The sequence below is a fragment of the Rutilus rutilus genome (assembly GCF_951802725.1).
Source record: "Rutilus rutilus genome assembly, chromosome: 6".
NCBI classification, from domain to species: Eukaryota; Metazoa; Chordata; class Actinopteri; order Cypriniformes; family Leuciscidae; genus Rutilus; species Rutilus rutilus.
Window position 1 is genome coordinate 9477970 of NC_140214.1, and position 27730 is coordinate 9505699.

General features: G+C 38.0%; 1 protein-coding gene across 1 annotated transcript; it reads left to right on the forward strand.

Moving 5' to 3' along the window:
- Positions 1-4392: 4392 nt before the first annotated feature.
- On the forward strand, positions 4393-27656 carry vwa5b2 (von Willebrand factor A domain containing 5B2). Its single transcript, XM_084410955.1, has 22 exons — positions 4393-4479; positions 7310-7452; positions 7788-7994; positions 9336-9561; positions 10699-10856; positions 13929-14060; positions 14988-15112; positions 15219-15395; positions 15685-15795; positions 16951-17153; positions 19946-20060; positions 20537-20722; positions 20855-21089; positions 22264-22541; positions 23042-23279; positions 23390-23710; positions 23822-23956; positions 24098-24226; positions 24413-24463; positions 25275-25350; positions 25429-25546; positions 26653-27656. Exons 2-22 carry the CDS (start codon positions 7314-7316, stop codon positions 27226-27228), a joined length of 3936 nt encoding a protein of 1311 aa, XP_084267081.1. The 5' UTR covers positions 4393-4479; positions 7310-7313; the 3' UTR covers positions 27229-27656.
- Positions 27657-27730: the final 74 nt, after the last annotated feature.

Genomic DNA, 27730 nt, shown 5'->3' on the forward strand with positions numbered 1-27730 from the left:
TCTTTTCCTGCTTGATGAGCACAGGACTATCCATTGGACTACCAAACCATTTTGGAGGATCATGTGCACCTAATGGTTCAAACACTGTACCCTGAAGGGGGTGCTGTGTATCAGAATGATAATGAATACACACAGCAAGACTTGTGACGGAATGGTTTGATGAACATGAAAGTGAAGTTGAACATCTCCCATGGCCTGCACAGTCACCAGATCTAAATATTTTTAAACCACTGGAGGAGCAAGTCCGAAAACTTACAATCCACCAGCATCACTTAGTGACCTGTCCACTGTTCTCGAATAGGAATGGCTCAAAATCCAACGGGCCACTCTTAAGGACTTGTATCTGTCATTCCCAAAAGTCAAGACCAATTGTTGCTGTATTGGCCGCAAAGTTAGGCCCTACCTACATTTATTTCCAAAATGATTGTGGTCCTAAACCAAGTGTTCCAGTTTCATTGTCCAACCCCTGTAACTTATTTTCGTAATTTCAAATTGCCATTGATCTGTTTTTCTGAGCTTGACAGAGAATATGTGAAATGCTGACAGTGACAACACAAACAAATTGGTAGGATATGCAAAGGAGAAAAAAAAAAAGAGTAAACATCACACAACCTATGAGAAAGCTGAGTATTACCTTCATCATGATAGGTGGCATAGGCAAAACGCTGACAATCCATATGGGACCATCCGCCATCGTCAACTTTGAAGGGGAGAGTTCCTTGGGCTCACAGGTTAGGATATGTAAACAGCGCCTTCTACCGGACAATGACGATATTTTGCCAAACCATAAGTTTGATCTGTTTTTAAATGATTTGACCTTCTAGCAGAGTAACATGTAAACTCCAGGAACCTCCTATTTCTAAATATATATATATAATCGAATCGAAAACTCAGGCCATCAACACATTCCCTTTGAACAGCACCAAAATGGCAGTGGAAAAGTGAAACTGTAAAAACATATAGGCTACTTTTATGCTATTACAATGTTAGTCCTGCTCGAATTCAATATTTTAGACCATGTTTGAGGGAATAAAAGGCTTAATTTCGTGACTTCACAAGATCATCTATAATCGCGTTGTAATACCAGTTTCCACTTTCCACAGAGACCGTCACGTTAGTTTCGTGAGGGTTGTAGCAGCTAAATCGAGACTCGAGAGCTCGCGATATTTATTTAGCCAAACCATGATTTAAATGAAAGTGGTGTTATATTATTGTTTAATATTCGTGTGAAAGATTTTCAGAAAGGTAAATTGTTTAATATTATTTATTACTCACTGATGTTACACAGCCTAACTGTTAATTAGGTTAACTAACAATTAATCTATGTTAAAATAAGTTATAAATAGTTAGGCTACCATTAGCTGTTATGAGAGAAACGTCAGAAAGACGTCAAAAGAAAAATAGGTCGGAGCAGTTTATGTTGCTAGGCAATCCAGAAAGTTCAGTTCATGCTTATCAGTTCGGACCATAGACTGTAAAAACTCGCAAAATTACACATACAAATATACACAAATATCTACAACAGAGCAACAAAGGCATAAGTTAACGTTAGCTATCTCCAGGGTAACGTTAGTTAGCCTACATTTTGTGATTCAACAGTGTAAAGTAATCTTTCCAACTGAAGATATTTGGGTAAGGATTCACATCGAGGTAACGTTAACTGTTAGAGGTGAGAACATTCTCGTGATTCATTCAAATAGATTTTGTTTTCTCTTATAAATTTGTATTATAGCCTAACATAAGTGTAGCCTATTATTTTTATTTTTTCCTTGTTGTACACTATAATATAACGTTAGGCCTATTGGTCAGCTGTTAGGCTTATGTAAATAGGGGTTTCTTCAAAATTACGTTTTACATTACAATTAAGTCTTGTTTTCTGAAAAATCGATCAAAATTAGACTTAATGCTTAAACCAAGAAAAAATATCTGCCAGTTGGTTAGAATAATAAAGTTCATTTAAAGGGAAAACAATTTTTTTTTCTTACCCATTAGCAGATTTTTTTTTCTTGTTTTTTTTTGTCACTCAATTGTGATACGTAGACAAAATACGAGACTTCTTGTGTAATTGTGCTTCTCAAGTAAATTATTTAAGATTGTTTACATGCGTATATATATATATCTCCACAGGGCATTTATGCTATATGGAAAAACTACACTCTTGAAATCATTGTTGAATCAGCCTTATTTTGTGTCTTTGAATATCCCGTGTGTATCATTCTTATTTGTAAAAGTTTATTTTCATTTTAATGAAATGCTGTTAAAAGCTAAATTCACTGATCTGAAATATTTCCTTAATCTGTTTACTACATATGAGTTATAAGAATCAATCTTACATTTTATATACACAGGCTAATGGGAGACAGTTTTTTAGAGCGTGTGCAAGACTACAGTGCCACCTGTGTTCAGGAGGAACGGGCAGAGCGAGCGCCCCTGCCACGCCCAATATCTGCAAAAGGAAGACGACGGGCATTACCACAAGACTCAAACCAGAAGAGTATCACAGACTGGCACAGAACACTGAACAAGAATGAAACAGCCTTCTCACCAAAGACTAAAATATATTTGGAATATCGTCAAGAGACCTTGATTAGGACTCAGGCAATGAGGGTCAAATCATCAAGAGGTCACAGAAAACATTTGCTTAAAAGCCTGCAAAATTCTGAACAGTCGTGCAGCAGTTTAGAAGTGTCAGTGAGAAAACTTCCCAGAAGTCCATTAGAAACAAGCCAGCCAGACCTAAAAAACCTAAGGGACACCCCAAGACAAGATGTAAACTATATTCGAAGTTCACCCAGAAGCCTGACAGGTCAGGCCACCTTTATGACTGAAAAGGGGCAAACTTATTTTCCACCTTCTTCATCAGAGATTACAGAGTCTCTAGCTCCTTTTCATGAAGCCCCTCACACGCTTAACAGATACAAACCCCTGCCTTCTATCAAACCACAACCTCCTCTAGACACAAACACAAATTCTTCTGTGTAATAAAAACTCCAGTAAAACTTTCCAATAAAATTTGTCAGCATTCAACAAGCTTGATGACAAAGTTGTTTAGTGCTATTGCAACTTACAGGACTACTAATCTTATGGAGCTCAGTCTCTCTTTCAGTTCAGAGTATGAGAAAGTGGTTTAAAGTTTGACTCCAGGGGGCCCTGTAGACAATTTTGTGCTGTTTGTATTGTGGCCTAAATTAAATTGCTTATCTGGATTGCTTATCTGATATTTCTTACCAAGTAAATGCATTCACACTATATATATATATATATATATATATATATATAACTTTTTTATTTATATATATATATATATATAAATAAAACAGATTTATTTATTTTTGTTATCCTGTCTGTTCGTCATCATCTCTGACCTGTCATCCACAATAGATGTTTTATTTTATTGAAATAATAAAAATGTACTTTATCTGCATGGTAAAAGTAAGTTTTATATTGCTGAAGCATTAATAATTATAATAGTAATTCTCAAAACTCGCACGGCAAAATGTGTCACAAAATATAATAGAACTGTCCATGGTGCTGAACATTCGAACTAACGTTAGGTTATTTAAAATTACTAAATATAATATTCTGGTTTTGGATGCCTCGTGCCTGGTCTTAATGTGAGTCAAGACCAGTCATTCTGATGGCAATGTTTTAACATGACTATTAACAGATTTAAGTTTTTCTTTTCTTTTCTTTTTCTTTTTTTTACGAGCTCTCATGTCTCCCTCTGGTGGATCTTTTAAGTTCAAACCAAATAAGCAACGCAATTTCACTTTATAGAGCCTGATCAATAAATGTGTCAAATCAAAGTTTATTATTTAAATGCACAACAATTCAGCATGCAGCAGTATTTGCTGATGCAGTAAAATATGCTTATTCAAGCTGCAAATACAGATAAAGAAAATTTTAAATAAAAACAAGACGCGGGCTATTTGCACTTAGTGTAAAGGGACACTCCGAGCTAGATAATTATGTAGCCATTTAACAATGAATCCGATATAGGCTTTAGAGTAGCCTACATAATTTCTAATATTTTATGTGTTGTGAGCAGTTTGAAGTGCAGGCTGTTTGGACGTATACTTGTGAATTTGGACTTTTGGCTGAAACCTTAGTTTACTGTGGAATTGTCCTATAGTAAAAAATTACATTAGTCGTTGTGAGTTGTGATCTCATTTTCAGCCGATACACTGATAAGATAAAAAGTCTGGAGTGTCAGAGGCCCATAATGTAGACCCTGCAAGCAGAACTGTTAATTTCACACGACGCAAAGCTCGGTATAAAATGACAGATGTAAATCATAGAGACCTGTTAAGATGCATTAGTCCTTGTTTCCCTGCGCGTGCGTGAACGCGAGCTGTAGTGAAGTGTGCTCGCGCTCGAGTCTCTCCGCCCAGAGCGGGATGGAGAGATGGAGAGAGACCTGTAACACGTCACCGTCCGAATCACAGCAAACCGGGAAAAAATCTGGGAGCAGCTCATCAAGTAAGTCAAAACTCGACGTGTACCCAAAGTGCATAATTTTATCCTTTTCAAAATATACCAAAACAGTTCAGTCGTTGTAATTTGTATGATTTGTTATTAATCATACGGACTCTGGTGTTATGAAATTAACTCCCTCAAATGATAAGTGCATGTCTATAATAGTTTTGTTTAATACGTTTGTGTAAACTTTACTTTTGTCGTCAAAATTTGAAATGTTTTGTTACCGATATGATAATGGCTAAGCATATTCTGAATGATTCAGTGGTCTATTCCCTCAGATGATACAAACTTGAAAATTCATTTTATCAACTTCCTCTAATCTTTTATTTCATTGTTTTATTTTATATAATTTAATTGTATGTCCCTTTCCTTATTTCTGTATTGGTAAAGCTCTAAAGCTTGAAATTACTATTTTTTTCTCGACAAATTTCACTTAATTTCATTTAAAAAGACTAGAATGTGCAACTATGTTTTCCAAAATACAATTTAGTTGCAAGATATGTTTAGCTTCAACTCAAAGTTAGCAAGACAACAGAGTATCTTGAATTCTAATAAGAGCAATTTACTCACAATCTAATGTGATTTTTATGCATCTTTCCTTGTTTTATTCTGTTTTTAAATTGCAAATTTGAACAATAGTTGTCCAGGTTTACTTTTGTTGCATCAGCAGACTGTTTATGTATGTATGTACAGTATATATGTTCAGTGTGGTTCAGATATTATATGTGAACCACATCTATCCTATCTAGTTTTCTGATGATATTTTCTCTGTCATCTTATAACTGCAATATCTCCTTACAGAGAGCTGAACTACTCTGATTTAAACTGTCAACTTTGAACTTTGTTTCTTTGTGAAGCTAAAAAAAAAAAAAAAAGACTCTGGCTCCATCAGGTCCATGTAACTACAAAATAGTACAGCATTGTGCAGTTAGTAAGATGATTCCCCATTCATGAAAATCAAATCTTCCCACCTTCATTTGCTCTGTTGCCTTTGACTTTTGCATCTACCTGTGGTTTACTCAGCAATCCATCTTGGATATTAAGGTTCTCTACATAATTTTCATTGTGGTGGCATTGTTCCATGTGCTTGATACCTATATAAGACACTGTAAATCACGGTTTAAAAGTTTTCCTTTTTTTAAAAAAAAAGAACTATACAAATGATTTATCTAAATGCTTTTAGAAATATTGTTGTGTGCAACAATGTTGGCAAAAATACAAAGTATTTAGCAAGACATTAAAGTCAGCAAGTCAAAAGTGAATCTTCAATGTTAATGAGAGCAATTTACCCGCAAACACTCACTATTGTGATGATTATTGTATTCGTGTGCGCTTGACATTTAATCACGGCACAGTAAATCCCAGTAAGTGGACCAGTGTCCAGATGGCAGGTGTTTTCAAGGAGCACCTGTGAGACACTGAACAAACACCACTATGTGGATTCTGCATCCTCAATATTTATCTCCCCCTTTAGATTGATCATTGGACAGAACATGATAATAGTAATTAGACTGAATTAGACATCTGTCAGGGTTTTGGTGTCATCGGGGGAATGGTTTTGAAAGATTTCAGATCCTCTGTCTCCTTAATCACCAAACTCCATCTAAACGTTAGCATCTGTACCTGTGCAGAGACAGCAGGCTGTTGACTCGAGCATTACGTTTGTATGCATGCGCAGGAGCACTATTGACCAGTCTGTTAATGTTTGACACGTACATTCCCACTGTGACAGGATGAGAGGCGTCCGGTTGCCAGGCATCTTGTGGGGTGGACACAGTCAGTAATGTGAAGGAGAGCTTGTATCTGCTCTTAAAATGTTTCATGGTTGCTGAAGCAAATAATCCAATGGAAATTTGCTGCTACCGCCTCTGATATGTTGTGTAGATTTGGTTTAGAAAGTTTATATTCAGTCTCTATTTACCACCCATTACATCTACTGTGTTTGAAATAGTCTAACAGTGGTGGTTTTGCTGTAAACAGAGTTATCTAAATTAACAATCATTTATACTGAATACTTTTATAGTTTATGTTATTTTTTAAATAAATAGTTAGACTTTTGATCCAATTAGATTAAATGATAATTTTATTAAATGATTGGATGTTTGATTGGTTACATTTTCTGTTTTCATTTGAAAGTTTTAGTTGTTTTTGTCATTTTTATTAGCTTATAGTTTTTTTAAATATGCCTATACATTTTAATTAAGTTTTAGGTTTTAGTTTATTTAGTTTTATTCATTTTAGTACTTTAACCTTTACTAAACAAAAGTGAGAAATGTTGCCTTGGCAACTAGCTGAAAGAAAATAATTTTATGTCTTTTATACTTATTTTATTTCAGTTAATATTTATTGTATTTCAAGTAATGAAAATGTAAAAGGTATTGGTCTGTTAAGTTAAAAACACAACAAAATAGGGGTAAACACCAATGGAAAATTCCATATCCATAATTCATAAAGTACATTGGGCCCTATTTTTATGGACCTTTCTTTTCTATGGCAGGTAGTAATGAGTGGCTTCACTGTAATACTGTTATGGGTTACATTTTATTTTACAGTACTTGCATGTAAATACATTGGTTAAGGTTAAGTTAAGGTTTAGGTTCAGGGTTAGTACCTAGTTATTACCCAGTTATTGTAATTACTGTAATAAGTACTTAGTATGTACATGGGGAACAGGGCTGTAAAATAAAGTGCTACGCTGTCATGATCACCAAAGTCAACATTTTAATTAAATGAAGTGTATTAATTATCATGTTTAATATTCTTAAGGGATCTTGTTGCTGACATCCACTTAACAAGCATAATTAACTTAAGCTGATAATGTTCTCTTGAGGAAAATGCCAGGATTGAAAAACCGAACCACATGGGCACCACTTTTGCTGAAGACATCCCACATCACTTCCTGTGCCAACGGCTGCTCTCTGGGCATTACCGCTCATCTGACATATGTGAATACTGACCCTGAACCTGTGGAGGGTAAGAGATCATGCACACATACACTCTTGTACAAAACTTGTACCTTTAGGGATACAACAGCATGTCGCTGGGGCAGGACCATTAAAGGGACTTCTGTGTACGTTATTTACCCATACAAGTTCATAGCAGCACCTCAAGGGAACATTACGGCACCTTTTAGGGGTTTATAAGTTGCCCTTTTAAAGGTACTGCCCCAGTGAAATGTTGTTGTATGCCTAAAAGTACAATTGTAGTTGGCCTTGACAGTGTACTACAGAACCATTCTGACACACTGAATAAGTAAAAGGTAAGAAAACAAAGACTTAAATAAAACAATGTCCTCGTCACCTGCTCAGGTGTGTTTGTGTATCCTCTGGGGGAGAAGGAGGTGGTGGTGGGTTTTGAGGCAGTGGTGTCTGGCAGGCTGGTCAGTGTGGAGCTCCAGAGCCGAGCGGACTGCTGTTTGGACTGCTGCCCAGGATCAGCGCTGCACACACAGTGTGGTCACAGCAAGGAGTGGGGATGCTGTGGAGGAGCAGGTCTGGAGATGCAGTGCTCCAACGGTGAGCGTTTTAAAGCCAGTTCACACCAAGTACGATAACTAAATGTAACTATAACAACAACTGCATGAGCGTCCACACCAACTGACGATAACGTTGTGTGTTGTAAGCACGCTTATGTCTTCTGCCGCTTTAAATGCTTGAGCTTTTTAACGCCCGGTAGATTCTGATTGGCTGTCAATGTTTTTATCCTTCATCATCTGGAAAAAAATCATTCTGATTCTGAAAAACTCTCTGAAAAAGAATTATCGTAGAATTATAACAATAATTAATAAAGTCTTTAACCCACACATTGTTGTTTACATTCACTGCAAGCTGTTAACATGAAATTCTTATTTAATCTTGACAAACTGTATGTCATGAGGATTCCAACTTCAATATTGGACCATTGTTTATGATAAAATAATTGTAATAATAATCATCTCTCTAGGATTTTCTGGTGAGGAAGAAATTCGGACTTGCATGTGCACTTCAGCTGACACACACAATCACTACTACTTTCCAGCAAGGAATCTGCAAGCTTACACACGAACACACACACATGTTGGGTTTCCATGTTTTATGGGGACTTTCTACAGACAACATTATTTTTTTATACTGTACAAACTGTATATTCTATCCCCTTACCCTAAACCTACACATAACCCTCACAGAAAACCTTCTGCATTTTTACATTATCAAAAAACATCATTCTGTATGATTTAGAAGCTGTTTTCCTCATTTGGACCAAAAAATCTCCCCACAAGGTCAAAGATTTCTGGTATTGCCATTCTTATGGGGAAATTTTGTCCCTACAATGTAAGGTTTACCTGAACCACACACACTTGCATGATATTACATTAACATATTGGTCCATTTCATTATGAAAACTGCCTCATTATGGAAGTTATTGAAAGGTTATATAAGCTAAGAAGCTAAGAGAAGCATGACAAGACATGCCATCGCCACTGATCTTTATTGCTGTTTTCTTGAAACATTGATTCCAGATAAAGAAAAAGCAGTATTTTCTTTCTATTGTCACAATTCACAAGCGCACACTAAAGAAGTGTATTTGGTGTTCTCATAAATCTTGCGTTCTCTCTTTATAGTGCTTTGTACTTGTACAGTCTGAAGTGTGAGGGCAGCATTCATTATCGCTTAGAGCTCTGTTGGCTCTGTGCCTGCACTTGAATGGTCCTTTTATCAATATACAAATATTCCAATTTGGGTCTTTCTGTTAAAATGCGGAAAATTGAACATTATTATTTTGTCTTTTGAAACATTTTAGATTAAATCCTGACATTCCAACAACAGTTTTATTTTTCAGGTGTTTGAGAGATTGGTGCACTTTTTTTTCCATTTCAGGTCATCTGTTGCTGGATGACGATCTGGAGAGGAGCACTTTTATTGTGAGCACAGGACAGATTGGACCGCTAGATATTGTGTCTGTTGTCATCAGTACCACCCTTGAACTTCCCACACTTGAAAATGGTGCAATCCGCCTGGTCTATCCCTCAGTGCTCACACCTATAGTCAGAACACGAATCCAACCAGGAAAAAGTGAAAATGGGGGGAAATCAGAGGAGAACAGGTAAAGCTTACCTCTTAAATTCTTCTTTATTGCTACTACTATTAATAATTGCAGTGGTCCTAATAAGTATAGCCACACTTAAAGGGTTAGTTCACCCAAAAATAAAAATTATGTCATTAAGTTACTCACCCTCGTGTCGTTCCAAACCCGTAAGACTTTCATTCATCTTCGAAACATCAATGAAGATCTTTTTTAATGAAATCTAAGAGATTTTTGTCCCTCCATTGACAGTCTACGCAACTACCACTTTGACATCAAAAAGTTCACAAAGAAACGTAAAACTAATCCATATGAATTGAGCAGTTCAATTATGAAAATATTTTATTTAGGCTTTTAGTCACATGAAAGTCTTACGGGTTTGGAATAACATTAAATGATTAACCAAAAATTTAAATGATCCCATAATTGACTCACCCTTAAGCCATCCTAGGTGTATACGACTGTCTTCTTTCAGCTAAACACAGAGTTATATTAAAAAATATCCTGGCTCTTCCCAGCTTTAATGGGAGTGAATGGTACCTTATTTTTTTGAAGCCCAAAAAAGCACATTCATCCATCATAAAAGTAATCCATACAGCTCCAATAAAGGCCTTCTGAAGCGAAGCGATGCGTTTTTGTAAGAAAAATATCACTAGTGTCCGGTAACGTCGATATAGCTTATATATAGTCTATTTCCATTACATTTTAAGGCCACTGTAAATTCAGATTCATAAAACATATGTAAAATATACCCTACCTTTCAGAAGTTTGGGGTCAGTAAAAATGATTTTGAAAGAAGCTGCATTTATTTGATTAAAATACAATACAAACAGAAATATTGTGGAAATATTATTACAATCTAAAATAACTGTTTCCTATTTTTATGTATTTTAAAATGTGTTTTATTCCTGTGCTGGCAAAGCTAAATTATTTGCATCTTACTCCAGTCTTCAGTGTCAAACGATCCTTCAGAAATCATTCAAATATGCTGATCTGATGCTCAAAAAAACATTTCTTATTATTATATTATTATCATTGCATTGTAAAGGGTATATTTTTGATAAAACACCCTTACGTTTTGCTTTATAATTTACACCACCTGAATAACAAATTGTGAGTTTGCCCTCCCAAGAATCCTATTTAACGTCTCTCCTTCAGCCCGACTACGTGCTTTGGCAATGTGTCTGGAAAGCAGGAGAGGATGCTGGGAGTCAGGCAGCAGTGCACACATGCTCTGCTCACCAGCTCTGCCACCAACCTCTCGCCTTATCAGCTCAGCTTCCAGCTGCTGGTTCGAGGAGCCTGTCTGCTGGCCGGTAACATTTATATCTTTCTGTCCAATCTATAAAACATAAGTCACTACAGCAAGAGCTTAAATGTAAAAGCAGGAAAGTTCTAGAACTGTGACATCTGGAGGAGGAGACAAAAAGTGGGCTTGTCTCTTACCTGTCTTTGTCCGTCACAGAAGGACAAGAGCCTCCTTTTAAGAGCATTGTACATTCATGCAGGTCCAGTTTGTGTTCTGAAATAATCCAGTTAGCGTAAAACTTGGCATGGACATCAGTGATTATGATAGACATCAATGAGCCTGCCAGAAGGAGCCAAAGCGTGTGTGTGAGTGTTTGGCTCAGGCTCCAGGCCACTAGAACAGAGGAAAGAGATTGAGGCAGGGTGATATAGAGTCCTAAATCACAGTGGTGACACTGTTCTGCTCCAGAGGAAAGTGGCCACTCTGTTTCAGCCGTCTTGACTTTAATGGACATTGAGCTGGACACTCCAAAGAATTTTTTTTTTTTGAAAACTGAACCATGGTAATATACATTTTTATATTATCTAAATATAAAATATATAATACCAACAATATAAATGTACCATGTTAATACAATATTTGTTTGTACATGTATCAGATTATTATAATTTTTTAGACATGTACCTTAGTAATATAGTTTTAATTACAATCTACTATCACAATATACTTGGTAATATCATGAAGTATACTGTAGTATATGAATATGGTACTCGTTCAGTTCAAAAGTTTGGGGTCAGTAAGATTTTTTTATGTTTCTAAAAGAAGTCTCTAATGCTCACCAAGGCTGCTATTATTTGATCAATAATATAGTAAAACAGTAATATTGTGAAATAGTATTACAATTTAAAATAACCGTTTCCTATTTTTATATATTTTCAATGTAATTTATTCCTGTAATTCCTCCAATTTTCAGCATCATTACTCCAGTCTTCAGTGTCACATTGTCTTTCAAATATGATGATTTGTTGCTTAAGAAACATTTATTATTATAATTATTATTATTTTATCAATGCTGAAAACAGCTGTGCTGTTTAATATTTTTGTGGAAACCATGATTTATTTTTTCAGGATACTCTGATGAATAGAAAGTTCAAAAGAACAGAATTTATTTGAAATCTTTTGTAACATTACTTTGCTAAAGTATTCTTTTATTTATTTACTTTCTTACTGTCCCTAAACTTTTGAATGGCTATAATATTTTTAAATATTTTTAAAGAAAGAAACCAAAATAATATCCATTTTAAAAAGCAAATACTAAAGTTAAAACATATTGTTGTGATCAAAATTATTCAACCCCCATTTCAAATCAGGTTTATTGGCAAAATGTACAGACATTCAGCTGTTTGCAATAAACGAATAAAAAAGTGGTTTCCCCAAATTCAACTGAAAATGAAACTTTTAATGACTTCTGCAGTCTCAAAACTATTCAACCCCTTCATGGCAAGCATCTTTAGTACTTAGTAGAACACCCTTTTGCTGTTATGCAAACGAGATGTATAGCCAGACACCAGCTTCTGGCAGTGTTTCTGAGGAATCTTAGCCCATTCTTCATGAGCAATGGCCTCCAGTTCAGTATTATTCTTGGGTTTGCGCGCTGCAACCACCTTCTTCAAATCCCGTCATCTTCAAATCGTGATTTTCTATGGAGTTCAAGTCAGGTGACTGATGGCTACTGTAGAATCTTCCAGGGCTTCTTCTGCATCCAAACCTTGATGGAATTTGAGGTATGCTCGAGATCATTGTCCTGTTGGAAGTTCCAATGACGCCCAAGCTTCAACTTCCTCACTGACGGCATAAGTATTGATACTGATACTTCAATAAATCCATCTTGCCTTCCATACGCGGCAGGTTTCCAGTACCAGAGGATATAAAGCAGCCCCAGAGCATCATTGAGTCCCACCATGCTGAACTGTAGGCAGTGTTCTTTTCAGCATATGCTTCATTCTTCTTCCTCCAGACATACAGCTAATCCATAAGGACAAAAAGTTTTGTTTTCATCACTCTACAGAACAGAATCCCCAAACTTCTGTGGCTTATTTATATGATTTTGAGCAAAATGGAGACGATGTTTCTTGTGCTTCTGGGTCAGTAGTAGTGTACATCTTAGAGTTCTGGCATGTTGCCACCAAGTCTTGCTGCAGGTCTTTTACAGTCATTCGAAGGTTTTTCTGAACCTGCCTTCTCAGAAATCTGGTTGCAGCCGTTGATAGCTTCCTTTTTCTGCCCCGTCCAGGTAGTGTAACCACTGTTCTTTTAATTTTGAACTTGCGAACTATGCTTCCAACAGTGTCTCTAAGAACATTTTGTGCCTTCGCTATCTTTTTGTATCCTGTTCCTTGTTTGTTAAGGGCAATATCTTCTCTGAACTTTTTGGACCATTTTTTTACTTAGCCGTGTTTCTAAAATGCAGTCAAACGTGACACTCAACAAACCTAGCCAGTTCAGATATTTCATGCGTTCTAGCTCAAGCACACCTGGTGCAACTAATGAAGCCCTTGATTAGTTGCATCAGGTGTGCTTGAGACAACACATGTTTTGCAGATTTGTGTTGTTGTGAGGGATTCTATTCAGGGGATTGAATCATTTTGAGACTGCAGAAGTCATTAAAAGTTGCATTGTCAGTCGAATTTGGGGAAACCACTTGACATTTATTGTGTTGAGCTATTTCAATTACTTTTGTTTGATTTGTTCATTGCAAACAGCTGAATGTCTGTAAATGTTGCCAATAAACCACTTTTTCAAGATTTGCAATGGGGGTTGAATCATTTTGATTACAACTGTACATGGTTGAACTGATTATAAAGCCAACAACTTTGTTTTAATATTAAACTCTAACCTTTTTTGTTAGTTTAATTGATGTTTTATATGCATATCAAGGTTTATATCAAATGGCTGACTGAAATGTAATTCAAGAGATTCAGGATCAATTTTATTATAGCTTTAGTTCCCTGAGGCTTAGATGTCAAAGATTGCCACCAATAATATTCTTTAACAGCAACTAATCAAATCAGTCAAATCTAATGAAATGTCATGTGAACAGGCTCTGTAACCTCTTTTTATGCCGTCTCTGCATTTGCAGGTCTGGAAAGCCCCACCCATGCCCTGCGTGCGGATGCTGACCCCAGTGCACAGTCTGCGTCTGCAACCTACATCACGCTGGCCGAGGAGCATCCATGTGACCGACATCTGGAAATAATACTACACCTTAGCGGTGAGAGCTAGGCCTAAAATGTTAAAATCACAAACTTGTTGGTCATTCTGGTAACACCTCCACAGCTATTTTCTAGTTATGCATGTCATATAGCCATCATCTGCTTGAGTGCAGAAAGACCAAAATCTCCAAAACAGTGTTTAGATGGCATTTCAGTAACACTGATATTTCAAAGCAGCAACAAATTCTGATTTCATCATAAATTTAGCTTCTCCAGCTCAAATTATGCTACAAAATGTTTTTATACAGCTAATGAAAATGTACACTTTATAGCAAAAAATACAGCTGATGCCTTTACTAGTAAGGCAATATACTTTTAACCGAAAGGTGGGACTTTTCTACAGTTGCCAAATTGAGCATTGCTATTTCTCCCTTCCGTTTTTCTATGAGTGAAAAATGGTCAGCTAAATACTATAAATCATAAACTGCAGTGTTGTGCCAAATCCTACCCTTCTTGGACCCCAAAACATGACTGACTTTTTTTGAGTAGACTATTTCAGTGCCTGAAATCATACAATATAGCTTTTAATACTATACCATTTAAAGTTTGGGGTCAGGTTTTGAAAGTAGTTCACCAAGGCTGCATTTATTTGATCAAAAATACAGTAAAAAGATTATAATGTAAAATATTATTACAATTCAACTTAATATACTGTATGCCTAAAAATGTAATTTTTTTTTTTTACATTGAAGTCTTTTGAAATATAAATGGTCAATCTAAAGTTTGAATCGTCAGTTAGACTGCTAACCCATCATACTCTATGCAATATAGCAGAAGGCTGACAAGAAAAGCTTTTTGATCAGCTAGAACAAAACATGACCATAAGGCATCGGGTTTTATAAACTGTTACTTCTTGGATGGGGGTAGAATTTGGCACAATTCCATCAATGTAATCACCTGCAAGTCACTGCCACTGTTGCCTGCAGAGCCTCACAGCCCATTGGTCATCCTAGAGAGGGGCCTGCTCACATTTAGTAAATATGAGCAGCAGATCCGTGCTCGTCGTGATTTCATTCGCTGTGCCCGAAAGGAGGCAGAGTCTGAGAAGAGGGTAAGATTACTGGTGTTAAACACTTGCATTGCTGACTTCATCGTGATTGTCTTTTAAGAACAGTGTTATATATTTGTTTCTGCATGTGTGCATGTGCCTCCCCCAGCTGGAGTTCGTGCGGAGACGCTATCATAAGGATCTGCTCTTGAACCCGGTCCTGATGCTTAACTTCTCCCCAGATCTGCTGTCAGAACCAACAGAACTGCAGCAGGCCAGCAGGGAACTCATCTTCCTCATTGAAAACAGCAGCACAATGACACAGCACAACATCAACAAAATCAAGGTTCTTGTGACCTTCTGTATGAGCAGCTGTGTGTGAACAGTGCAGTTTTTTTTTTTTTTTTTTTTGTCTTAATTGCTTTAGTACATACTTTTTTTCTCAAAATGTTGTCATTGTTATAAAGCATAGATCATTGGTTCTTAAAATATGTGTTCCCACCAGAAGTTAGTAGCTCGAAAAAGCAAATTAAGCAAATTAAATATGGCCCTGAAAGGATTCCACTCTGAATATGCAGTATTATGCAAGTTGAAAATAACCATAAATGTTCCTTGTGTTTTCATATTTTTGACAGGAGGGGATGTTAGTGGCCATCAAGAGTCTGCCGAGCCGCACCATGCTGAACATCGCTGGCATCTGCTCTCCTGTCAGGCCTCTTTTCAGCTCCAGCAAGCCCTGCACAGATGTGAGTCAAGTCAAGTCACCTTTACATTTATAGCGCTTTATACACTACAGATTGTTTCAAATCAGCTTCACAGTAATAAACAGGAAAACAACAATCAATTATGCAAACTTCACCAAGCTGTAAAGCAGCTCTACAAAATACAATAGTGTCATTATTCAACTCAAGTCATTTCAGTGTTGGTTCAGTCCAGTTGAGTTCAATAACTGTAATGGCGGGTTCAAACTACACGATATCACCCCGATTTTGGCAAGATCCGTTTGACGTATGGTGTTGTGGTGATTTTGTAAACAACAATGGGCACCAGGATGCAAGAATTGATAAAGAGTTATATCTCATATAGTCTCATAGTGGATGACAACCGACGCTGCGTCTTTTCATGAAGTTCCAACAGAAAGACTAGCATGTTACAAAAAATCGGGGCCTAAGCGTCTTCTAAACCCCAGCTAAGCAAGCCAAAGGCAACAGTGAAAAAAAAAAAAACTTGGGAGAAATCAGGCTAAATTGGCAGGCCAAATGAATAAACATTTAATTCAAGCTGCATCACAAGTCAGATTTGTAAGTGTTTCTCCAGACTCATCTTAGCTGTAGTAGCCAAACAAATCATTGTGTTTATTTCAAGAGAAACTCAGATGGAGGCTACATAGGGTTCTGGATGTGTGTGAGATGGTTGATGTTTACCTGTGAGGGACCTGGGGCCAATTGATAACCATCTCTGTCCAGGTCACTAGCTACTACTGGTTTCCATGACACTGCATTATCAGGTTCAAGCAGGTCCAGGGTCTGGCAGGACAAAGTGCTTTAAAACAGCGAGAGCCATATGGCACTGTCATGCATTTTACAGCACGCAATGATCAAAAACAAACTTGTTTGCTCCATTATGCACCACTGCTCCACATCTACATCAAGAAAGGCTTCTCTAGAGGTGGTTTTCATGTCAACTTAAGCCCTATGAACCATATTTACTTTTTTTAACATAATTTTTTTACTAAGACTGTGGTGGGTAGACATTGTTGATTAACTCTGAAAATAATTTGTAGATGCTTTAAGTGCCTTATTTATGATAAAGCTATGTTTAACCTGGAATATTTCTTTAAAACCTCACTGTTTTCAAGGCTAAAGGGAGTTCTGCCATTCTCTCCCTCTCTCGTTTCTCAGAGCACAGTGACTCAGGCATTGGAGTACATCCAGAAGATGCGCACTGACCAAGGTGGTGCTAACCTGTGGGGGACACTGTCCTGGGTTTATCAGCAACCCGTCCACCGCAGCTGCCCACGACAGCTCTTCATCATCACCGACGGAACCTTTAGCAATGTAGGCCGTGTGTTAGAACTGGTCAGGAGGAACGCATGTAACGTCAGGTAAAACTAACGTTAGATTAAATCGGCATTGAAAACACTATGCCAGGCAACACATATACTATAAAATAATACAAAAATTAATCTAAACAGAAACGCTTTGTTTCAGCAAAAAACAACAACAATAACAAAAATATTACATGTAAAATCTGAAAAGCCAGATCAAACTCATGATCCATATCAGATAATCCACTCACATCCATATTTTGCTGGAAATGCTAATATTGCAAAGTAATTAATATCAATATATAGAGTCAGTCAGTAGTATTATTCAAAAGGGATGCAGAAAACACCTTTTAAAACTTTAATAATACCCTTTTAACACTAGCTACACACATTTTACATCAGTAAATAAATACTTTCAAAACTAACCTTAAAGTTATCTAAAAAAAAAAAAATCATATCAGCATCCAAACCTAAAACCTAAACACCTTTTACTACAGCAAAAGATGCTCAACACATTCCACACTGGCAAACACTTTTGTCACCGGCTAAACACTTCAACTCAAATCAATTTTATCCAAGGCATTACCATGGAAACACCCCATGCCTCAACAATGTATCTAAATCAAAAACACTTTGTAACTTGATTTTTAAAAAAATGTTCAGGTATCTTTTCTGTATGTCTTATACACTCTAGTATCTGTTGATTTCACCTTAAAATGAATATCCCACATGACATTGTAAAGCTGAAGCTGAGAGAAATAATTTAATTGTACCGTGGTTCACATTATACAGCACAAAATTCCCCTCGCATAAATCACTGACTAATGTTTAGAGAGAAATGCTCTTGAACAAACACAGACATACACGCTCAGATATAGATTTCACTGTACTGGAACACAGACTCGTTATTGATACTCAGTCAAGACATTTAAAAGCTTTCGACCCAGACGGAGCAGACCTGAATTCAAAACAGCCTGTGTTGTGTGTGTGTGTCGTCTGGATTCTGTTTCCACTCAGACATTTAATTAGCGAAATGGTCCAGATTATTGTCAGAGGAATACTAAACATATTCTGTTTTCTCTCACTTTCAATCCCTCATAGGACACTGGCAATCCATCGGAGACAAACATATGCCTTGAGTCATGAGAAATCGAATCACATACGTACATATACACACACATACATATATAAAAAATATATATTTGAGCTGCATGATTAATCGTTAAAAGATTGCGATCTTTATTCAAACACCCACACGATCTCATTCCTAAATGACAGCGATTCGCCTGTCTCTATTAAACCTTTGACAAAATCTCACCAGAATATTCATATATGTGTTGGCGCTGCCACTGAGCCAGAGAGAGCAGTTGTCATGTATAGATATGAAACAGCTTCATAAACAGGCTTTTCAACCACACACAGTATCGTTATTTCAGTTACAAATATTCCTATCCCAGATCAGCAGTTTCTGAAATACTCAGTCCAGGCCATCTGGCACCAACAACCATGCCATGTTCTAAATCACTTTTCTTCCCCATTCTGATGCTCAGTTTAAAGTTCAGCAGATCGTCTTCACCATGGCTGTGTCCAAAATCGCCCCCCTAAACCCTTTAATAGGGCACTATTTGAGGGGACAGCCATTTGTAGTGGTGTCTGAACCCATAGTGGACGTTGAGTGCACTCATATGCCAGCAGCCATATCACCCTGTAGCCCAAGACTGGTTGCCCACGGAAGCTAAGCAGGGCTGAGCCTGGTTAGTACCTGGATGGGAGACCTCCTGAGAAAAACCAGGTTGCTGCTGGAAGAGGTGTTAGTGAGGCCAGCAGGGGGTGCTCACCCTGTGGTCTGTGTGGGTCCTAACACCCCAGTGTAGTGACGGGGACACTATACTGTCAAAGAGCACCGTCCTTCGGATGAGACGTTAAACCGAGGTCCTGACTCTCTGTGGTCATTAAAAATCCCATGGCACTTCTCGTAAAGAGTAGGGGTGTAACCCCGGTGTCCTGGCCACATTCCACCCATTGGCCCTTACCAATCATGGCCTCCTAATAATCCCCTTACATTGAATTGGCTCTATCACTCTCTCTCACCTGTAGCTGGTGTGTGGTGAGCGCACTGGCGCCGTTGTACTGTGGCTGCCGTCGCATCATCCAAGTGGATGCTACACACTGGTGGGGGTTGAGGAGAGATTCCCTGATATGACTGTAAAGCGCTTTGGGTGTACAGTAGTACATATGAAAGCGCTATATAAATGCCTCATTCATTCATTCATTCATTCATTCAATCCCACAGTGCACCGCAATAACGAGTGTACAACTGATGTACGATCAATGGCTATAGAATACCCATAATGCACTGTGACAGTGATTGTCGCTGAATGAATTCCCGCGTCTTGCCTGGAGATGGTGCCGCAGCTGAATCAATCATCCATCCATTTTCTAATCCGCACTGGTCCAGCGTAATATCATACATGCTAGTTTCCATAGCAGAGTTCAGGATACATTTTTTCTTTACTACAAGACCTGCCAGTTTGCTACGTTTCAATTAATTATTAAACAGCAGGCACAAACTATGCAAAAGCGGCAGCCCTTCCAGCGCAGCACAGCACATGCCTAAATGCATTAAGTTGCTTCCATGTGATTGGCTGATTAGGATATTTGTGTTAATGAGCAGTTGAACAGGTGTACCTGATAAAGTGGCTTGTGACTGAATTATTAATTCTTTGTAAAAACATGGATTGACAATGTGCTATGAGGGATTGAGAGTGAGTACATTATATATATTGTACATTTGTATGATATAAAGTATTTATGCCTTCCTATGTTATAACTTATTTTTGGTGTTACAGGTGTTTCGGCCTGGGTCTTGGTCCTCAGGCCTGTCGAAGGCTACTGCAGGGCATTGCCAAGGTTACGGGAGGCAGTATGGAGTTTCTCAGTGAAGAAGAGAGGCTTCAGCCGAAGGTGCGAGAGTACACAGCGCCCTCTACAGGGAGCAGAGACAGAACCGCTATTATCAACTCTGCTTTTATGACATGCTGAGGACAATTTGATTTAAAATGTGCTTTTATGGAAGTTAAAAAAAGATTTGTTATCGTTTGTTATTGTTATACAAGTACAATATCTTATATTGTCAGGCATGTGTTCAGTTGAGGACAAAAAAAATAAATGAAAACGTGTTTTCCCCCATTCTATAAGACTATATTATATAATTATTATTATTATTCACAATAATATTTAAATAATACATCCGTATATGACTATACTATTGTATTATTAAATAAAAACAATTATTTAGAAATAAGAAAAATACCATGGTACTATCATGGTATTTGTTCAGTATACCATGAAAGTACTGCGTTACTATATCCAAAAACAGGGTAGTACCTTGAAACTTTGTAGTTCAAGTTAGTTACTAATGTTTCAATTATTCTCTACAGTTGATTAAATGTCTAAAGAAAGCTCTGGAACCCGTGTTGACGGATGTACGTATTGACTGGTATGTGCCGGACAATGTCGAGGCGCTTCTCTCACCAAATGAAATTCCTCCGCTCTATCCTGGTAACTGCCTGATTGGCTACTGCACTCTCTATGACGTATCTGGATTCAGGGCCCAGAAAAGTGAGGTGAGAGACTGTACATTACCCCACTTAGTTTCTTCTGTTCAGTATATGCCAAATGAAGAAATGTTAATATAAACAAAATTCATAGATTTGTATAAAGTCTTAGTTAGTGTGTGCACAATTTTTCATAAGCAGGTGAAGCCTCGTTCATACAGAAGCCGCCCACGTGGTTCATCGGGGTCTGTTTTCGAGCTCTCACCCTCCACTTCCGAGCTTCTTCAGCCTCTGGTTCCCCAGGAGGAGCGCGAGAGAGATGCTGTAAAAGAGTGCGGGGTGGAGGGAGACTTTGAAGAAGCATTGCGGGAAATTTCTCGAGAAATCTCGTCGGAATTCTCCTGCGCACATGCCACCGATATTGCTGTCAGCCCGGGTAAGACTATGGGATCCGTTTAAGATTTAAGTGCATTGCATTGTGGGATAGCACATAATGTGCTCTGGTTGTATGTATTACATTGGTTCTCAACCTTTTTGACTTCAGGGCCCCCACATTGTCCACAACAATATCTGAAGGCCCCCCCTCACTTAAAATTTCTACCTAAGAAAATATTTTAGAACTTGGCATTAAATGTATATTCATTATAAAAATAACCAAATAATAATAAATATCTTGATTTTTTATGGTTTTAGCTCAATTTAATGCTTGCTTTGTCTTATTTGAACTCATCTTAAGGCCCACTTGGAAGTTTGTTGAGGGCCCCGGGCCCCTGGTTGAGAACCACTGACGTAGTAATAGAGCACAGTGTACATAATCAAAGTCCTTTTAAGACAAGTCATTTCACTCGGTGGCCAACTTTGAAACGCCTCTCAGGCATGCAAGTGCAGCTCCCATCTTTTTGAATGGGGAAACATAAAATTCTCCAAAACTGTTCGCCAAGCTTATGATTAATTCTCATATTTAAAATAACCAATCATATCTGACAACAACTGTCTCATAAATTTTGTTTCTAAACGCTCGAATCATGACAGAAAACGACATTTTTCAGGCTGGATCAAGCTAATGCGCATGCGCAGTGGAAGCGTGTGTCTGTCGGCAGCTGCAGTGATGCGATGACTTTACCAATCGGCGATTGGCTCTTATTTAGAAGGCGGGACTTATTCCGCCATATTGAGCGTTGCACCTTTCCTCATTCAAAACAATACGAGTGACGCATCTTGAGTAATTCTATAGTCTTTGACATAATGCATACTCAAAGGAATAGTCCACACAAAAAAGACACATTTATGCACTTTTTCCTCTGTGGAACACAAAAATATATATTTTGAATAATGTTAGTAACCAAACAGTTTTGGTTCCCATTGTCTTTCATAGTATTTTTTGTCCATTCAATGGAGGTCAATAGGAACCGAAACTGTTTGGTTACTAACTTTCTTCAAAATATCTTCTTTTCTGTTCCACAGAAGAATAAAAGTCACACAGGTTTTGAACACGATGCGGGTAAGTAAACGATGACTACATGCTGGATGGATCATTTTTAGGTGGACTGTCCCTTTAAAAAAGCAGTAGCAGCCATTCCAAACATACCTTACGTGTGTGTTATCTACAGGTGGTGACACTGACTACAGCACCAGCGATGTGCGCTGGCGTATTCAACAGGCTTCGTATGTTCAAGATCAGTACGTGTTGACACACTGTTCTCTGAGCAGCGAGAGGGCCTTCTCGTCTGTTTCTCCCCAAGCGGAGAGCTCTGTGCTGGGCATGGGTTCTCTGCCACACGGCTTGGAGAGAATGGAGCCAACACAGGGTCGAGGCCTCTCCCGCTGGGAATCTCCGTGGACTCAGAATGCCACCTCTTCGGGGGACACAGATTCTGCATCAGGGAAGGTGACATCAGCATGACATTTGAATTTAAGAATTCACTTCACATTGAGTAGAGAGAGTTTAACGTCAGTTTACATGTGCAATACCAGTAATCTAAACAAGACAAGACAGCCTTAAAGGAATAGTTCACTTAAAAATGAAAATTCTATCATCATTTTCTCACCCTCAAGTTGTTTCAAACCTGCATTCATTTTTTTCTTCTGCTGAACACAAAAGAAGATATTTTGAAGAATGTCGGAAACCAAACCAAGTCTATGTACCCCATTGACTTCCATAGTATTTTTTTCCTACTATGGAAGTCAATGGGGTACATCAACTGTCTGGTTACTGACATTCTTCAAAATATCTTCTTTTGTCTTCAGCAGAAGAAAAAAATTCATACAGATTTGAAACAACTTGAGGGTGTGTACATTTTTTAAGTAAACTATTCCTTTAAAATAAACTAAAAATAAAAAAAATAAAAAAGTATAATCCTTACTGGAAGTCTATGCATGTTTCTGTAGGCTGGCAAGCTCTTAGACCGTGATGAGTCTCGTCTCAGGCAGAGGGCGCTAGCTCGCTCTGCTCTGGCTGGCCGAAGTTTCTCATCTCCGCAGGGTGACCTGGACATGCACCGCCTGAGGAGGGCACTAGAGAGGGTCTCATTTGAACAGGCCTTGGGGGGCCGACTGGAGGAGAGTGACACAGACACCCAAAGCACTTCACGAGGAGGTTTATCCCACCCCAGTCTGACTGACTCCAGTGAGGGAAAACATATATCTTTATGCATTAACATAAATACACGGATGCATATACAATATGGTCCAAATATTAAATAATCTTTTTCTTTTCACCTACCACTGTCTTTCCAGATGGCCTCCTGTTCCCTGCTTCCCCACTAGACTGGGACACCTTCACCGATCCTGAATGCCTGTTTTCAGCCGCTCCTCCAGGCGAGTTCCAGGCTTCAGGGGCCCAGTGTCGCTCAGTGATCCACGGCAAGCTGGGAGGACGGGCCGTATCCTGGGAGGTCCATGTGGATCTGTCCCTTTTGTGGGACACGGAGAGCTCAGCAACCCTGCCACCCAGCACCGGGGCCTGGGATGAGATAATCCACCAGCTGACCGCACGATCTGTCATCACAGACTTTGAAAACATGGCAGAGAAAGAAACAGATATTGAAGTTGAAAGAGGTCTGATAGGAATAAGAGTAAAAAACTAAATGTTTGGGTTTTAAATTGAAAACTGATCCATCAACATATTCTCTTGTTTGAATGTGTATTCTGGTACGGGTGTGCACGTAGGACCTTCCAAGCGGTACAGAATGAAAGCGATCCAGACCAGCAAAAGCTGTGGAATTGTCTGCATGTACACAAGCTTCAACACTACAGACACCAATGCAAGAAATCAACCTCAGGGTACAGATGCACGACACACAGGTACACACACAAACAGCACATGTACACCACACACAATCTCACATTAAGACTGTGACACAAAATAGATATGCTAATCTAACAGGTACATATTTTATTGATGAATGAAATGAAAATTTTCCTGTGTGTGTGTGTGTGTGTTAGGTGTGCGGTTTGTTACCAGACTCAGTTCTCATTCCGGCAGCAGAAGACAAAAGTTGTGCTCGGTGGGATTTGGACGCCACCCCTCCAGCAGAGGCAGTGAAGAGACAGAAGATACACACACCTCGACAGGTATCTTATCAATTATATATGTACACCCACATATAGTACATTTAAGTAACATACCACATACCAAAGTTTATGTTAAGTTTTTTTTTTTTTTTAAAGAAATTAACACTTATTCAGCAAGGACAAATTAAAATGATCACAAGTTAAAAAGATTTCCATTTCAAATAAATGCTGTTTTCTTGGACCCAGACAGAGACGACACACCTGCATCCCCTTGTAGCATGACATCCTGGGATAGCAGTGAGTATATGAGAAAAAAAGAATGCATTAAAGGGTTAGTTCACACAAAAATGAAAAATTCTGTCAGTAATTACTCACCCTCATGTTGTTCCAACCCCATAAGACTTTCGTTCATCTTCGGAACACAAATTAAGGTTTGTGATTGATGAAATCTGAGAGCTGGCTCACTCCTTCTTAGGCTGCTTGGTAATTGATATCTGCCAGCCCAGAAACGTTATTAAAGACATCATTAAAATAGTCCAAGTGACTACAGTGGCTCAACCTTAAGTTTATATTACGACGAGAATACTTTTTGTGCGCCAAAAAAAAAGAAAAAAAAGACTTTATTCAACTGCGACCCATCTGTGACCCACCGATGTCTTTACTAACTTTTCTGGGCTGGCAGATGAAATTACCTTGCAGCCTATGAGGGAGTGAGCCAGTTCTCAGATTTCATTAAAAATATGTTAATTTGTGTTCCGAAGATGAACGAAAGTCTTACGGGATTGGAACAACACAAGGGTGAGTAATTACTGACAGAACTTTCATTTTTGGGTGAACTAACCCTTTAAGGTGTGGTCACATTAGCAAAATTTTGGTGAAATTTCACAGACAAAAAAAAGGTCCAATGTCTATAGTATAGCGAGGCATTAAGCATGAATTCATTTTCAAAACAAGCAGCTTTCTGCTAGTCAATGCTGTGGAATTTGAGTAGGAAACTTTTTCACCAAACAACATTAAGTGCGACTGCACCTATAGTATTATTTATACCTTAAAAATGAACCAACATCTGAATGGTGAATTGTGGGAGTAATGATGTTGTGTCTTTCAGGCACAGGAGGGAGCGTCAGTCCATCAGCGGTGTCGTCTCGCTCTCAGCGCTCTGTGGAGAGCTTCTTCGGCTCCAAGTCTGCATGAGTATCACAAATTGTAATGATTTATACTTTATTATGCTATCACACTGAATTTCATTATATTCTCTCCAGGTTCAATCTGGGAAGACTAAAGGGCAATAATGGAAAACAAGCTCCTCTCAAACCTCACTGTTTCTCTGCAGAGACTGACAGACACATAGAGAGAGACACGCCTGACTACTTGCCATTGGTTGGTGTAATTGCATACTGTTTGCTGGGTGGATTACTTACAAATTGTAATCTATTAAAGATTACAAATTACATTATGAAAATTGTAGTTTGTAACGGAATCTATTAGATTACTGATTTCAGGTAATCAAATCAGACTACTTTCCGATTACTTTTGACCTAACTCGTTTAAAACAGATTTGAATGGGATTATTGTGTACCATTTTGATTAATAGTAATTAATTCATATCAAATTAAATCAAATATTAAAATCATATTTTGAATAATTAATTAAATCATAAATATGTACAATTATAATGAATAAATTATTTAAAAAATAAAAACAAATCAAAATAAAACACTTGAATAGTAAAAATAGAAATATTTTATTTGTTTACCTGCATGTTAGTGTGACCAATAACAAACATAAGTGAAATGCAATCATGCAAATGTGTTGTTAACTTATTAAAATGTTAACTTTAAGTGACTACAAATAAATATTTTAGGTCTAAGGGGTTCAGCTGACAAAAAAGTTTGGGAATACCTGCATTATATGAACAAACATGTATAAAGATGAAGAGTGATGAATTACATGGCCAAAGTCTGCAGGGTTTTAAATATTTTTGTCCAGACTTCCAGAATCAATTAGTGAAGGTCACTGGATATGATGACGGCATAGTATTTTATAGCCGTACAGTACACTGACATTGTTTAACAGATTGAGAGGTGCTTTTGTCCCCAAATTTGGAAGCATGGATCACAAATTAATTCACATGGCCATTCTAAATTGTGAATATAGTCAAAACTAATCAGTATGACATAATAGGATTTTTTAGAAAATAGATAAAAAAAATTATTAGAATGATTAATTATAATGGCAGTAAATGAATAATTTACTGCCATTATGTGAACATGTAATCATGTACAGTAATCCATAAAAAAGTAACTGTAATCTGATTATGCGCATTTTAAAACATAATATAATCTAATTACAAGTACATATTTAAAAAAAAAAATTGTAATCCAGATTTCATGTAATCAGTTACTACCCAGCACTGCATACGGATTTACATAACTACTCACAACGTAAAGCCAGTGTCACCCACTTTACCTCTCGTGTCCCCACAGGTACGCCTTCAGTTGGCGTCAGGTGCGTTTCTGCTGTCCGAATCGTACTCCGAGTGCATCCAGATCCCTCTGGACCGCCTTAAAAGAGCGTCCCCATACCTGAGCCACCGCAGCAGTCTGAGCCCTCCTTTCCATTGTACCTCACCACCCGCCACCACTTCAGCGAGACACATGCAAGAGTCATGGTCCAACCCTTTGGAGGAGGGTTCTCCAAAATTGATGGGTGGAGTCCCACAGGTTGATAGTGGACGTGGCTCTGAGGCTGACACGTGTGAAGGTCCTCCGTTGGATCCTGCAGATCCTCATGGAGAGAAACTGGAGCAGATAGACGTAGAAAGCTCCAGTTGGGCCACGGCGGTAGCTCTGGCCTGGCTGGAGCACCGCTGCGCTGGGTTCTTTGTGGAGTGGGAATTGGTGGCTGCCAAGGCGGATTTCTGGCTGAAGTGTCAATCGCTGTCAGAGGGCGTTGACCTGGTAGGGTTGAGGGCAGCGGCCAGGCAGCTTTTTCTGCTGTTGCGTCACTGGGACGAAAATATTAAACTGAACGTGCTCTGCTACAACCCCAATAACATGTGAGGAGCTGGCCTCAAAGATGAAGTTCTTGGGTCTTTAATTGAATTTAAACCAGGAAATTAATCCTGGTGGCTAGACTCGCAATTCAACTTTATTGCAGAATAGAATTCATCTAAGATGTCCTTTATAAAGGAACGGAGATAAAGCTGAATTATGGGTTGTGTTTCGGTTTCTCTCATGCCCAGACCACAATACTGTACAAGCTTTGCCTTAATCTATGGGCTTCAGTTTAATTATGCAGTAGAATGTAGTTCACTGTTATCAACTGCAGGTCTGACAGCACTTTATGCTAACAATAGCAAAATGACTAGTATTGGATGGTTAATAAAACTAATCACCAACTTAAAAAGCAGGCCAAAATGACACATTCTTGCCTTAATTTACACTACCATTCAGAAGTCAGTAAGATTTGTTTTGTTTTTTTAAATGTAATACTTTTATTCAGCAAGGATGCATTAAATTGATCAAAAGTGACGGTAAAGACATTTACAACGTTACAAAATGT